This window comes from Centruroides sculpturatus, unplaced genomic scaffold, assembly GCF_000671375.1.
Source record: "Centruroides sculpturatus isolate CEXI.00-Female unplaced genomic scaffold, Cexi_2.0 scaffold175, whole genome shotgun sequence".
Taxonomy (NCBI): domain Eukaryota; kingdom Metazoa; phylum Arthropoda; class Arachnida; order Scorpiones; family Buthidae; genus Centruroides; species Centruroides sculpturatus.
The window spans coordinates 459,737-473,776 of NW_019384486.1; the positions used below are offsets into that span (position 1 = coordinate 459,737).

The 14,040-nt window shown below is 31.3% G+C and overlaps 1 protein-coding gene across 1 annotated transcript in view; it reads left to right on the forward strand.

Annotated features, from left to right (window-relative positions):
* The window catches only part of LOC111621584 (dynein heavy chain 3, axonemal-like), a 62,827-nt gene extending 48,787 nt beyond the window's left edge, over nucleotides 1–14,040 (forward strand). Inside the window, exons 39-63 of the mRNA XM_023363765.1 lie at nucleotides 2,579–2,737; nucleotides 2,816–2,983; nucleotides 3,053–3,267; nucleotides 3,700–3,907; nucleotides 3,979–4,239; nucleotides 4,312–4,513; nucleotides 4,598–4,794; nucleotides 5,013–5,117; nucleotides 6,574–6,759; nucleotides 6,898–6,978; nucleotides 7,053–7,214; nucleotides 7,286–7,446; nucleotides 7,570–7,730; nucleotides 7,797–7,948; nucleotides 8,014–8,217; nucleotides 11,691–11,807; nucleotides 11,877–11,967; nucleotides 12,052–12,347; nucleotides 12,415–12,578; nucleotides 12,637–12,781; nucleotides 12,850–13,220; nucleotides 13,290–13,378; nucleotides 13,441–13,544; nucleotides 13,607–13,696; nucleotides 13,759–14,040. Coding sequence (XP_023219533.1) covers nucleotides 2,579–2,737; nucleotides 2,816–2,983; nucleotides 3,053–3,267; nucleotides 3,700–3,907; nucleotides 3,979–4,239; nucleotides 4,312–4,513; nucleotides 4,598–4,794; nucleotides 5,013–5,117; nucleotides 6,574–6,759; nucleotides 6,898–6,978; nucleotides 7,053–7,214; nucleotides 7,286–7,446; nucleotides 7,570–7,730; nucleotides 7,797–7,948; nucleotides 8,014–8,217; nucleotides 11,691–11,807; nucleotides 11,877–11,967; nucleotides 12,052–12,347; nucleotides 12,415–12,578; nucleotides 12,637–12,781; nucleotides 12,850–13,220; nucleotides 13,290–13,378; nucleotides 13,441–13,544; nucleotides 13,607–13,696; nucleotides 13,759–13,956 — 4,287 coding nt within the window. The 3' untranslated portion in view covers nucleotides 13,957–14,040. The remainder of the gene's footprint in view (nucleotides 1–2,578; nucleotides 2,738–2,815; nucleotides 2,984–3,052; nucleotides 3,268–3,699; nucleotides 3,908–3,978; nucleotides 4,240–4,311; nucleotides 4,514–4,597; nucleotides 4,795–5,012; nucleotides 5,118–6,573; nucleotides 6,760–6,897; nucleotides 6,979–7,052; nucleotides 7,215–7,285; nucleotides 7,447–7,569; nucleotides 7,731–7,796; nucleotides 7,949–8,013; nucleotides 8,218–11,690; nucleotides 11,808–11,876; nucleotides 11,968–12,051; nucleotides 12,348–12,414; nucleotides 12,579–12,636; nucleotides 12,782–12,849; nucleotides 13,221–13,289; nucleotides 13,379–13,440; nucleotides 13,545–13,606; nucleotides 13,697–13,758) is intronic.

A 14,040-nucleotide genomic window follows, 5' to 3' on the forward strand; every position in this document is an offset into this window, starting at 1 on the left:
ACCCTGTACACACTAGGCGTTTTTCAACGCGCGTTTTGCGAGCGCTTTTAAACGCGCGTTTTGCGAGCGCTTATAAGAACNCCATATTTTGCAATTATCTAGTAGATATGCAGAATCTATATAATTTTTTCTAACTGTTCTCATAAAATTATTAAAAATCATTGCTTATACTATGGTTCTTAACCTTTTTGAAATCATGGAACACTTTTGAATAAAGAAAAATTTGAAAAAAGTGAAATCACTAACAAGTAAGATCATAAAATAACAACAGAAATATGTGTGAACATACTTTTCTATTAAACATTATAGATTACAGAATACATAATGGTAAAAAAACATTAATTAAAAAATTATATTTGTAAAAATTGTAACTATTGATAAAATAACTATTTTACAAAAATTGAACTTGTTTAAATCGATTATAATGCAATACGTGAGCTTGTCCACTTTTGCAGATTTCTTCAATGTGAAGTCTAATGTGTGATATAACTACAGTAGAGCATTGATTATCTGAATACCAATCAATCGAAACATTAGTTAATCAAAAGCATTCCAGTCAGCAAATTCTCATTTCCACCAGTGCTTTGGCGCTGCAGCATTCTTCCCCTCTGCCAACCTAAATTGTAGGCCTACTTTAATGTACTATTTTATGTAAGATATGCATTTATAAAATGTGTGATACAAAATATATACAGTACAGTTTTGTGTTTAATATATTTGTTGTAAGTGATCGGTTATCCGAAAAATCAATTATCCAAACAACCCCAGTCCTAAATTGGTTCGGATAATCAATGCTCTACTGTACTCTCATTTCTTCATCCCATGTGAGATCCCAGCTTACACAAATATTATGTTGAAAACTGTAGCAAAATTTTTAGTACCCTTGTGGAGAAAGATCAAATTTCTCAACAGTTATTTTAGAAATTTTTTTTCATGTACCATCTGTTGACAAGGTAACCAATTGTTGTTCTTGTATCAAAAATATATGACTCTATGTATTAACTATGCTAAATTTGTTTCATATCCAGCCATAATTTTCTGTATTTAAGAAAAGAAACTAACTTGCAGTCTTTTCTTTGAATAGTGTTAAATGTTCTGTTCTAATGGAAATAATTCCTTCAACATTTTTATTATAAGAGAAGGAAAAATATCTATTCTATCTTTTTCCGATATGTGATTTTTCCAAAGAGATACTTTTTCTGAAATGCTGACATTTCTCAGTGAATGTCAAAATATTTTTATTTTTTCTCAGATATTTGCAGTAATGCTATTCAAGTAGAAATAATAAGTAGAAATATATAATATATTTAATAATATATAAGTAGAAATATTGGCTAAATATGCCATTTTATATGCCATGTAAAAGCATTTATATCTTAATTTTGGAAAAATATCAACAATTTATTCTTAAGTTCTAAAAATGGACATTTTATTCTGAATAATCATCTTACTTCAGCATGCAAAAGCAAAGATTCATATTGAGCTTCTAAAAATATTCAATTTTTTAAAAAGATGTTTTCAATAATCTTGATTTGATGTAATTTAGAGTATTTACAACTTGGTCTAGTGTAGGTTTTAACATTGCCAATAATATTTTTGGAACTACAGATACTCTATACTGGTGGCACACTCAGGATTTAATCTTGGGAGTCAAGTTAAACAGATAAAAACTTTTTAATGAAAATTCAATAAAATTCCCATCTTATGTGACTGCTAATTCATAAATAGCATAGAAATATAACACAAGACATAATATAAATAAATAAAAAAGAAATATTAATTAGGAAAAGTTTTTGGAAAACTTTTTAGTGTTTCTTTTCTTTTTTCTTTGGAGGGTACCGGGGTCCCTTGGCCCCTCTGTGGGTGCACCAGTGCTCTATGCAAAAAAACATTAATAAATATAAGTTTGTAACAAAGTTCATTAGTTAATTCTAAGATTTATAGATGAAAATTGCAATTTAATGTGCAAATTTTACAGGATTTCTGTAAAATTTACACATAAGCAACGTCAGATTCTACAGTTATGAAATAACTGCATCATTTCTGTCTGAACAGGCCATTAGTTATAAATGTTTACCATTGTATTCTTCACAAATCCTGTAGAAAAACGTTTCTGAGTTTCCAAAAGTAGATCTAGACCAACAACAAAACTGAACAGATTCCAAGTACCATTGATTGTACAAATGCAGAAATTGACAACCTGAGCATGAAGAAAAGAGCATATAGTTTGTCTCTTTTATAATGAATTAAGAATTTTAAAGGTTGAATAAGTCCTTTAATCATATTGTGGCACTTTTAAAAATAAACAATATCATACTTGCTGCTTTTAGTCACAAAGCAGAATTTATTTTCTTCAGTCAGTCAAGTTGTAAATCAGTAAGAGGTGGCCCAAAATTTAGTTAATAGAATTGCAAGTAATAACATTCAGTCGTTCTAGAGCAGTTTTAATACATCTTGGTTAATTAAAAAGGGTGGCCAAAAAGTCAATTAACTTTTTGGCCACCCTGTATATTTCTATTTGAAAAATTAATTTGTTTTTTAAAAAACCTTTACACATAATTAATCTTATTATATTTAGACAGGTTTGGAAAAGTTAAATTTTGCAGCCTCTCAGATTTCTGTTATGCAAAATGAATTGACTAATCTACAGCCTCAATTAATTGAAACTTCTGGAGAAACCGAGAAATTAATGGTTAAAATCGAGCAGGATACAGTCGAAGTGGAAGCAAAAAAAGAGGTTTTTAATGTTTTTATCTAGTTAATAATGAAACATTTTATGACTAATTGAAAGAAATTAATATGAAAGGGTTTTTAGGTTGTTGCTGCAGATGAAGCATTAGCAAACAAAGCAGCTGCTGCTGCTCAAGCAATTAAGGACGACTGTGTTAAAGATTTGTCAGAAGCAGTTCCCGCTATGGAAAGTGCAGTCGCGGCTTTAAATACTTTAAAACCACAAGATATCAGAGTTATCAAGTCTATGAAGGTTATTTTCATTTTCATTTACACAAAATATATAAAATTAAGATTTTGAGTTAATTTTATAAATTTACAGAATCCTCCATTAAGAATTAAAATGGTGATGGAAGCAATTTGCATTATGAAACAAGTCAAACCTGTTCGAAGAGTGGATCATTCTGGAAGAATGATTGATGACTACTGGACTGCAGCTCAAAAGATGTTACTAGGAGACATGAAGTTTATAGAACATTTACAATATTATAACAAAGAAGACATACCAGATCATATAATGAAAGAAATTAGGGAAAGGTGAAGGTTTCTAATTTATTTTTTATATTATTTTGTAATTTTCATGTGCACTACAAAATGACATACTTGCGAATACTTTAAACTGAATTATAGTTATAAATAGACCACCAAAACTATATGATCAACTAGAATTTCAGTGTGACTGTGGATCATATTGGAATGGTATGGTCATCTGGAACTACATCATGATTGTAGTTTACAAATGGACCACTGAAACTAAGATAAAACTTAAGTTGTATGGTCAACTGATACTGTAATGTGATAATTATTTCAAAATATGTTATTGAAACTATAGTCACACAAGAAATGTATAGTTAACTAGAACTAAATGGTCGTAGTTGCAAAATAAACCACTGGAACTGTAATTCAGTTTTTCAAAGGATTTGTAAACAATTTATTATAATTTAAAATTCATTTTGTTTTTGCTTATAGATTTATTCAGAATCCGGAATTTGACCCAGATGTTATCAAAAATGTGTCACGCGCCTGTGAAGGTCTTTGTCGTTGGGTGAAAGCCATAGATATCTACGACAGAGTAGCCAAAGTGGTGGCACCAAAGAAAGCGAAGTTGGCCCAAGCTGAAAAGGAGCTAGTGCATCAAATGAAAAAATTAGAGGAGAAAAAGAAAGAATTACAAAATGTAAATCTTATTAAATATGTTTAAATTTTAGTCATAAGGACAATAGGTGATATTTATATCCAATTTGAAAGATAACAGATAAATTACAAGGTCTAAATGATGAATTTGCCGCCATGACCAAGAAGAAGAAAGAACTTGAAGACAATATAGAAATATGTTCAAGAAAATTAGAAAGAGCCGAACGCCTGTTGGGAGGTTTGGGAGGAGAAAAGGTGCACTGGGAAGAAATTGCCGAGGAGTTGTTAACTCGTTACAATAACATTGTAGTGGACATACTTTTATGCGCTGCACTGGTTGTTTATCTTGGAAATTTTAAAGAGGAGTTCAGGAAGGTATAAATTAGCAATGACTTTTATATTTATCTTTTATAAATTTGTTTTATGAATGATACTCATACTTTCCAGGAATATATTGTAAAGTGGCACAGTGCGTGCACAGAGCGTTCCATACCCTGTTCGGAACATTTCTCCATTGTTGAAACGCTCGGTGATCTTACACAAATTCAATATTGGCAATCGTTGGGTCTACCAGTGGATGACTTTATCACAGAAAACTGTTTAATTGTCAATCATTCACGTAAATGCTCTCTGATAATTGATCCTCATGGTATGATATTTTGCACTGTTGTTCTTCATATGAGTAAACTGTTGAAAGGAATCTATGAGATTAGATTTACTGATTTTTTTATAGGAATAGCTAAGAAATGGATTGAATCTTTTGAAGAAAATTTGATAATATTGAAAATAACCGATGTAAAATTGATGAACAAGATTAAGGAAGCATTAAAACAAGGAAATCCCATCTTGTTAGAGAATGTAGACAAAAATATTGATACAATCCTCAATCCAATTCTGTTGAAACAAACGTTTAAGTCATCAGAAAATGAGGTAAAAATTTGAAAAGAAATTTGGAAATTTAAAAAATAGATTTAACTTTGGAAAATAATTCTAAGTTTAAATTAAAATTAATTATTCTGAATTTCTCTATTAATATTTTCTACAGTACAATGCTTTTAATATATATCTCTGAATGTTAGAAAAACAGATACATTAATTATTTAGTTATTTGTATGAAATGTTAATGAGTAACATCCTATTATTCTTAGTTCATACAACTGAATGAAGATATCATAGAATATTCTCCAAATTTTAAGATGTACATGATAACAAAATTATATGATCCCCATTATTCAGCCAGCGTACAAGACAAGGTAAATTAGATACCAGTTTCAACACTGTTAATATGTAAGAAATTCAAAAACTAGGAATTTTTATTTAAACAAATTACAATATGGATGGAAAAGTTGTATTCACTCTCAGATATCTGATCTACTGTCTTCATGGTAAATGTTTTCCAGGAATTTAATTTATTGTAGCAGTAGATCAATGAAGCAAAGTTTAAAGTCTAGAGTGTAGACAATAGAAAAATGCATCCAAGAGATGTAATGAATGTTTGATTTCTTCTTGGATCTCTTTATCAGACTAGAAACTGGGGCACACTTTCCATTAGGTCCATACGGCCGAGCCTAGGGGTGCAAAAGTTCAAAATAATAATAATAAAATAATGAAAAAATAATTTTTTATAGAAACTATTCATAAAGGAATTAGTGCAAATTAAAAGCTTAAGTAGGACAAAATCATCAGGTACAGTACATGCCAGGTGATAGTAGTACTGTGTGTTGATTTTCAATACAGAAAAATCAGAAGTAAGTTTTTGACTGTGTAAAAAATTCATTTTATATTACATTGACTTGATTTTTTTCAATGGTAACTTCTCTTTATAGGAGGTTTTCATTGAAAATCTTGTTGGTTTTGTAACTTCATTTACTTGTCAGTTAGAAGAAGCGACATACATCTTATGGCATGAACCCAATTAAATATGGCACATCAGTTGAGTTATATTAATATATAAATAGATTTTGCATGAACAAGAGTAGTAGTATTAAAGACGTCCTTTGCCTCTTGTTCTGATTCCTGCTATGGCTAGAATGTAATGCCAGCAATATCCAGAAATATCCATCCAGCAATCCATCCTTGTGATGTGTGGGTTGGACTAACAACTTTACCACTTGCACTGTAAGTTTAATTTGATTAAAACCTGTATAACAAAAACTGTTTTATTGTATTCTATCATCATCCTTGACAATGAATTCGTTTTTCATGATTTTGAAATTTAAATGCCTGTAAAAATGCAACTATTGCAGAACTACAATTATAAAATAGAATCATTCAGTGTATAGGTAGCACTATTAATTCTGGGGCACCTGTATATTGTAGGCCTAGGGATGCCATATTTCTAAATGCACTACTATGTAGAAGCTTATATTTCAAAGATGCTTTTTACATTGAGGAACTGATGGGAGTTTTCTTAATGCACCCACGACAGTTAAGTATATAAAACCACTTACAACTGGTAATTAGTTGTAGGTTCGTGACTGACTAGCAGGCTTGTCACGTGGAGTTTGGGGTTTCCAATCCAACTCAATTCTACAAATGCACAAAAACATTTGGCCATGACACTGATTCAATATTACCAAAATGAATAAATTGATTATGTATGTAAATTTTTTTCCAATTGTAATTTGTTTATATTCAAAACAAAAAAGGGTAAATTTACTTTCTGACTTTCCTCTTACATTTGTATACAATAAAGACTCCTATTTTCAGGTTTCAATTTTAAATTTCACTCCAACCAAACTTGGGATGGAGACCCGATTGTTAAGCATAGTATCTGCAAAAGAGAGATCAGAGCTGGAAAAAGAGAGGAACGATCTGATAGCTAGAAGTGCCGAAAACAAGAAGAAACTGAAAGAACTGGAAGATCGAATTTTAGAAATTTTGTCGTCGTCTCAGGTACCAAAATCATTAGGCTAATTGATATCTGTTTCTGCCGTTTTACTACCAAAATCTGAATTATAAAAATGCAAAGTTTGTTCCAGGATCTTCACAAAATAATTAGTAATAATTAAATATATTTTCCAATTTTAAAAGGGTAACATATTAGAAGACGAAACAGCAATTAGAATCTTGTCCTCGTCCAAAACATTATCGGAAGATATTATTGGCCGACAAGTAAGAAAAATACTGGCTCATAAAATCTCAGAACAGTATTTTCAAATACTAATGATTTAATAATTTTCTTCCAGAAAACAATGGCTGTGGCGCAACAGGAAATTGACAATGAGTGCAAGTGTTATTTACCTATTGCTTCTTGTTCCACCATCATATTTTTTTGCATAATGTCTCTCTCTTCCATTAACTCCATGTATAGATTCTCGTTGGATTGGTTCTTGCAACTCTACATTCGAGTTAGTTTTTTTAAATAGATGCTAATTAAAGATTATACCATAAAATTCATATTAGATTTGCTTTTCTTTAGTCAATCGAGGAGAGCGATAAAACAGAAGATTTAGAACAGAGAATTGATAATATAAATTGCTGTTTTCTGGAAATTATTTATCAAAATGTATGTTCTTCCTTGTTTGAAAAGGATAAGCTATTGTTTTTGTTTCTACTTGCTACAGGACTGCTTAAAAACAGGTGTGCTATGTTTATAACTTGTCGTTTTGTTGGAAAAACTTATTTTTAATGATACTACAAACATAAATATACATTTATTCAGTTAGTTTTAAGTACATTAATGGCTGTAAACCTTTCTTTTAGGGGTGCATTTGATGAAGATGCATGGAATTTGCTGTTGAGAAATAATGGCTCTCCTTTACCTTCAATAGATATGAAAAGTAGGCCTTCCTGGTTACCAAAACACTCCTGGTTGCAATTTCGGCATTTATCCACTTTATCAGTTTTCCAGAGTCTGTTGGATGGTAAGTTAATAATGTCATATGCATTGTTAATAGTTTAACTAATCTGAATTCGTATAAATTTTTTAGATTTAAATCATCATTCCAATGCATGGAAGAATATATACCAGTCAAGTGATGCAAAAATCTGTTTTCCTAATAAATGGGCATCTCTGACTGGTTTAAACAAATTGCTTTTATTAAAATGTCTAGGTCCAGACAGGCTCCTTTCTGGCATTAAGGTATGACTTCCATTGTAACTGTTCCTCAATCCTAAATTGTACATAGTATTTCTTATGTTACATAGGATTTTGTGGCAGAAATGCTGGGAGAAAAGTTTGTTTATGCGCCCTCCTCCAGTTTAGAAGATATTTATGCCAACACAACCCCAAACGAACCTGTGTTGTTGATCCTTTCCGAGAATAGCAATATCGAAAATGCTATTATTGCCTTAAACGAACGTAGTACTTATAGACACAAATTGGATTTTATATCACTAGGGAAAAATCAAGTAAGAACTATTATCGGTTATAAATTTGCACAAACGTTAAATAGATTTAAATGTCATAAATTTATACTCCGTATTTCTAACTCAATAACGACAGTCAAAAGTAGAAAGGGTAATACCTGCAAAGACAAAGACGGATTCAACGAGACTATTCGTGTCTTGCAGGTTTCCTGATATTGACAGGATATTAATTTTAGTATTAGAAGGATGTTTTTTCAAATCTGCTGCTTCTAGTGTGATGTGATTTTTCACGTGTATTTTATCAATTAATTTCTAAATTTTCGTTTGTTGATTGAGGTCAACTCCAGCAGACGTATTAGACCAGATTTCCCAACGGGATCGGTATTGACTCCATAGGGGTCGATGAAAGTTTGAGGAAGTTCCTTAAAACTTAGCAAATATAAAAAAGTTATTTAAAAATATTAAAAATTATGTAGACGATTGTTGCATATATAATTATATAATATAATATTGATGGAAAAAATTTCTTAAAAGGGGTGATACATGAAAAAGGTTGGAAACTCCTGTTTTAGACCGTTTCTTGAAAGTCAGTTGAGCTCATACACTAATGTTATGTATACAACTTCCCATTCTTTACACTGTCCATTGACAAGATGATGGATAAAATATTTTGACAGTGCATGGATAATAGAGTTCAGTGTATATGGTTTAGGCTCAAACATAGCCTTAAAACTGTGCCACTTTATTACCATTATTTTTTACATTGGACTTGTGACATGGATCTAGGAACAATGTAGAAACTACCTGTATTTGATTATATTTTCACTATATAATCTGAATTCCAAGCAGAAGTTGATCAAAATTTATACTTTTGATTTCCGCCACCCGGCCAAATCCACAATGGTAAAAAGATTCTTAGTGCCCATAGGGTAAAAACAGAAAAATTTAAAAAGATGTATAACCATTATAGCATTTAATTGCCACAATGATCAGAAATGCTTATGACATTATTCTCGGTCCATAAGAGCTGATGGCTCCTACAAATGCTTTTCTAGAAAAGCATTTGTAGGAGCCATCAGCTCTTATGACAAGCACAAATGACAAGCACATCTAATCATTGTGGCAATTAATAACTTTTGTTATTATTAATATATTCTAGTAAAAAACAAATTTACATCTTGATCAGTTTTTATAATGGCAACATAGCAGTGGCGTGCCGTGACATTTGATGATAGGCAAGCTGTGTTTCTGTAAGAATCTGACATACTTAATAAATAAACAAGTTCAATATAATTACTTCCATTATTAGATTCAATAGATTCCCTATGCCCTCTAAATGCCAATTCTTGCTTTGAGAAAAAACATATAACATCTATTAATTTAGATATAATATATCTATTAGCTGAAATTATCTTGTTATAATTTTCAATATTTATATTGTTTACTAATGTTAAATTATATTCTGTTTTGATTTCCAAATTGCTTCAATTTTACAAAAGAATTGATGTGACATTTATGATTTTCATGTCTTTTGCCAACTTTACTCAAATTATTTAAATTGTTAAAGCCATTCTTATTCCACACACTAATTTCATTTGAAAATAGTAGGCAAGGTCAAAAAACAATTTTTGCATTTCTATGCATCCACAAAGCCATTTTATGTCTTCATAAATTTTATCGTGAAAATGTCGAACAAATTTTTTTGTTGAAGTATTTATATTTAATTTAGGCATTGGTCTTTCTCTTTTAATAATGTTTTCTTTTTCATTATATGGTCTTCAGCCAAAACTTTTTAAAAATAAATTTTCAATATCGCAATTACATTCTAAATCGCTAGCCAAATATAAGAGCTAAAATTAAAAATAAAATTATAAAAACTTACTTGTTAAAATAAAATGTGTGATGGATATACAATTATACATACCTGGTACAAAATATTCAATTGTATGAATATACTTTTAAAGAAAATTATAATTAAATATAGATTTGTGAAGAAACGTACGTAAAATAACATAAAATATTTTTTACTTTTTAAATACTAAAACAATCCACTCAGTTAAAATTGCTCCCTACCAGTGGCTCATGGATAGAATCAGAGACGATCTTGGTAGGTGTGCGGTGCGTGTACGCATGTCAAATACTGAGGGTACCGATACCAGTTAATGTCAAATGCCTCTTTTGTTGCATCACTAGTATACCTCAAAGGGCATGACAGGGTTGTTGTAGATTTTAAACGTTTCTCACCATAGCTGTAAAAATCTGAATATGTTAAACTTAATAGTTATTTGTTTTCTAACTAATTCGTTTACTAGTGACCATGGAAATTTCCAAAATTTACAACGTTTCGGTCACTTTCGTTGAACTGGGAAAATTTCTGTCTTTATTACATCTAATATTACGAAGAATTCAGTCCCCACTGTACTCGGCTAGAGATTGGTTCGGTTAAGCTTTTGTTTTTTGTAAAGTTTTTTGTTTTAAAGTAAAATTTTGGCTCTTTCAGCAGGGTTTTATTTATGTCCCTAATTCCCTAATATCTTAATTATTTAACTATTTAAGTAGGAATAAGTTGAAACTAGTTACTTTGTACTCAAGTATTTGTAGTCTTGGGAAAGAAGTGGAAAGACCAATTTTTATGACAACGGATACATAAATCGTAAATTTAAGGAAAATAAATTCTAGAGCATTTTTTGTACCTTGTGCATCTCATTCATTAAATTTAATTGTAAATGATGCTGCCAAATTAACAGTTAATTTTTTAACATTGTACTAGAATTGTACACGTTTTTTTCCTGCATCCCCTTAGAGATGAGACATACCAAATCGTAATATCACTAGTTTAACATTGAAATCTGTAATACAAGATGGGAGAGCAGAATAAATATATCAAATATTTTAATGGATTTTTTAAACTTCTGTCAACTATACAGAACTATCATAAAAACATACCAGTAAATTCCTATCGGTTGGATTAAGTTATAAATCTACTCACGATTAACATAATGGGGTGAGGGCAGCCAAACATCTAGCAGGCAGGCGGCTAACAGCCCAGAACCGGTTCTGGACAGAATCATTTCAAGCGTTATACGATATTTTGGTGTGTAGCTTCCACCAGCTAAACTGCACGAAGTTGTTACTCTGTAAAGCGCATATGCAAATGCGTGTAATCTGGATGCTTGGAAGCTGACCCGGTTTTGACAATACAGCGCTTCCATTTCGCACTGATATTCGAATATACATTAGCAATCTTATCGTTTTCTTCACGTGTAGTATAGAAATTTGTAATAAGATACATAATGCAGTTATAATAAAATATTAATTTTAATTAATTCAAAGTACTGTACGTTAAAATATGAAAATAATCGCTCAATATGCATTTATATTTTAGAAAATACAAGGGAAGCAGCGCTTCTACCGCTTCCAAGGACGGCACGCCACTGTAACATAGGTCTTTTACTGTTTGAAATTTTTTTTGTTTCAGAAATGTTTTCAATGATGAAATAGTAAATCCATTTTAGGAACTTCAAGCGGAGAAAATGTTAGAAGAAGCAACAAAATCTGGCAGTTGGTTGATTCTTCAAAACTGTCATCTGGTTCCTCATTGGATGCCCATTTTGGAAAATATATGTGAAGAAGTAATCAATCGTTTCTTTCATAAATAAAGGTGGTGGTGTTTCTCAAATCATTTTTACTTTCTCATATAGATAAGAACCTCCAAAACCATTCATAAAAGTTTTCGGTTGTGGCTGACCAGTTATCCATTTACAGAATTTCCTGCTTCTATTCTCATAAATGGTAAATTTGAAGTACAGTACCTAAACAATTATTAACCAGAGGTGTTAATAAATTTATATATTTTTTTTTATTTTTTGTTTTAAGTTATCAAAGTGGCCAATTACATTCCGAACAATCTGAGAGACAATCTACTCTCTTCCTATTCCGATATTATTTTACAAAGTGATTGCAAGGTGAGGAATTTTCGTGGAAAATTCAACCATGTTGTAATTAAAGCTTTCCTTACTATGTTACAGCATGAAGACTGGCACAGAATTGAATTTACTTTGAGATTCTTTGACACAATTTTGCATGAAAGAAGAAGATATATTCCACTTGGATGGAGAATTCCCTATGAATTTAATCGGAATGATCTTCAAATGAGTTTGCAGCAAACACAAGTATGCAATTTGTGCTTAATCGTAGGAAATCTCCTATACATATAAATGAATATATCTTTCTTTTCAGATTCATCTAATTGAACGCAATGATTATCTGTGGAAGACTCTAAGTTATGTTATAACTGATTGTAGCTATGGTGGACTCGTAATTGACAAAACAGATCGTAATCTGCTTTCTGACATCTTTTCTTCATGTTGCAATCAAGAAGTTATAGATGCTAATATTTACAGGTGAGCCAGATTTATGCGTTTTATCCAAATAACAGAAGTTATAACCATATAAAAACAGTTTTCCTACAGAAAAATGCTATACTTTTCCTCCCACGTCCAACATCCTGGAACATATAAAGACTTTCCCACACGAAACAGCACCAGAAGTATTAGGTTTACATTGCAATGCGGATATAATACGAGGAAAACAAGAAATCGAGGGAGTAAGCCAATTCATCTCTATCATGTTTTTACATTTAATTATCTTAGACCATGTTTCCACATTTTATAGCTATTTAAGAATATTTGCTTCATACAAGCCAAAGCGGTGAACGAGGATGGCTTCTCTGAAACGATCATTTCTGCACTAGTAGAAGACATCTTGAAAAAATTACCATCGCAATTAAATGTTTTTTCCTCGGATGCTTCTCCACATCATCCAGCATTATTCCGAGAGATTTTTCAATACAATAACTTGATTGGTGTAATGAAGTGTACTTTAAGAGAAGTACAAGAAGTCTTGATTGGTCGAGCATCCTCATCCGAAGAGATAGAAGATGCAATGGAATGCTTACAGCATGGAAAAATTGCAAAATTGTGGTTGCGCCTAGCTTATCCTACTACCAAATCTCTCGGGAGTTTTGTGAGCGATTTGTGTCTTAGGTAAAGCATAAAGCACATAAATCGTGTACAGAGGTATATTACGATGATAAATTCACACTTACGTTACAGGTTTGATTTCTTCAAAAGATGGTGGGAAGAAAACAGTCTCGCTGACTATTGGCTATCCGCATTTTACTTTCCTAGTGCCTTTTTAACAGGTAAAGTGAATTTATTACGGTTACATTATTTTAATTACGAATTGATTACAGTATTGTTTTAGATTGTCTGCGAACTTATGGTAAAATCATGGCCTTATCAATTAAAGACTTGAGATTCGTGTTTGCATCGAGGAGTGAAATATCAGTGAAAGAAGTGCCCATTAGGGTAAAGAAATTGCTACGTTTTCATTCTTTTGTAACCACACTTACAAATATAAATTCTTTCAGGGATTATGTATTGTAGGAGCTCATTGGGATGCGGATAGAAAACTATTGGTAGAGCTTCCACCTAGAACTCTTTGCAATTCGTTACCGAGTGTATCCTTTAAGAGTCTTTTCTTTTTCTGTTATTTGTATTGTTTTTCTTGACCATCACATAGATCATATTTCGGATTGAGACCAATATCCCGGATACAGGTGATCATTATAGGTGTCCTGTATATGCTATTGGCACTCGAGACAAGATTTCCAATTACATTTCAGACGTCACCTTGCCTTGCGACGGTAGGAAAGATCATTGGTTGTATCGGGGAGTGGCATTGTTATGCCAAGCAGATGAATTTCTAGATGAAGGATGAGAATTGCATAACACATTTGTCAAAAATGGTGTAACTTCTGTTTTTAACTTTTAAAGAAATCGATGCTAAGATTGAAAAAAAAAA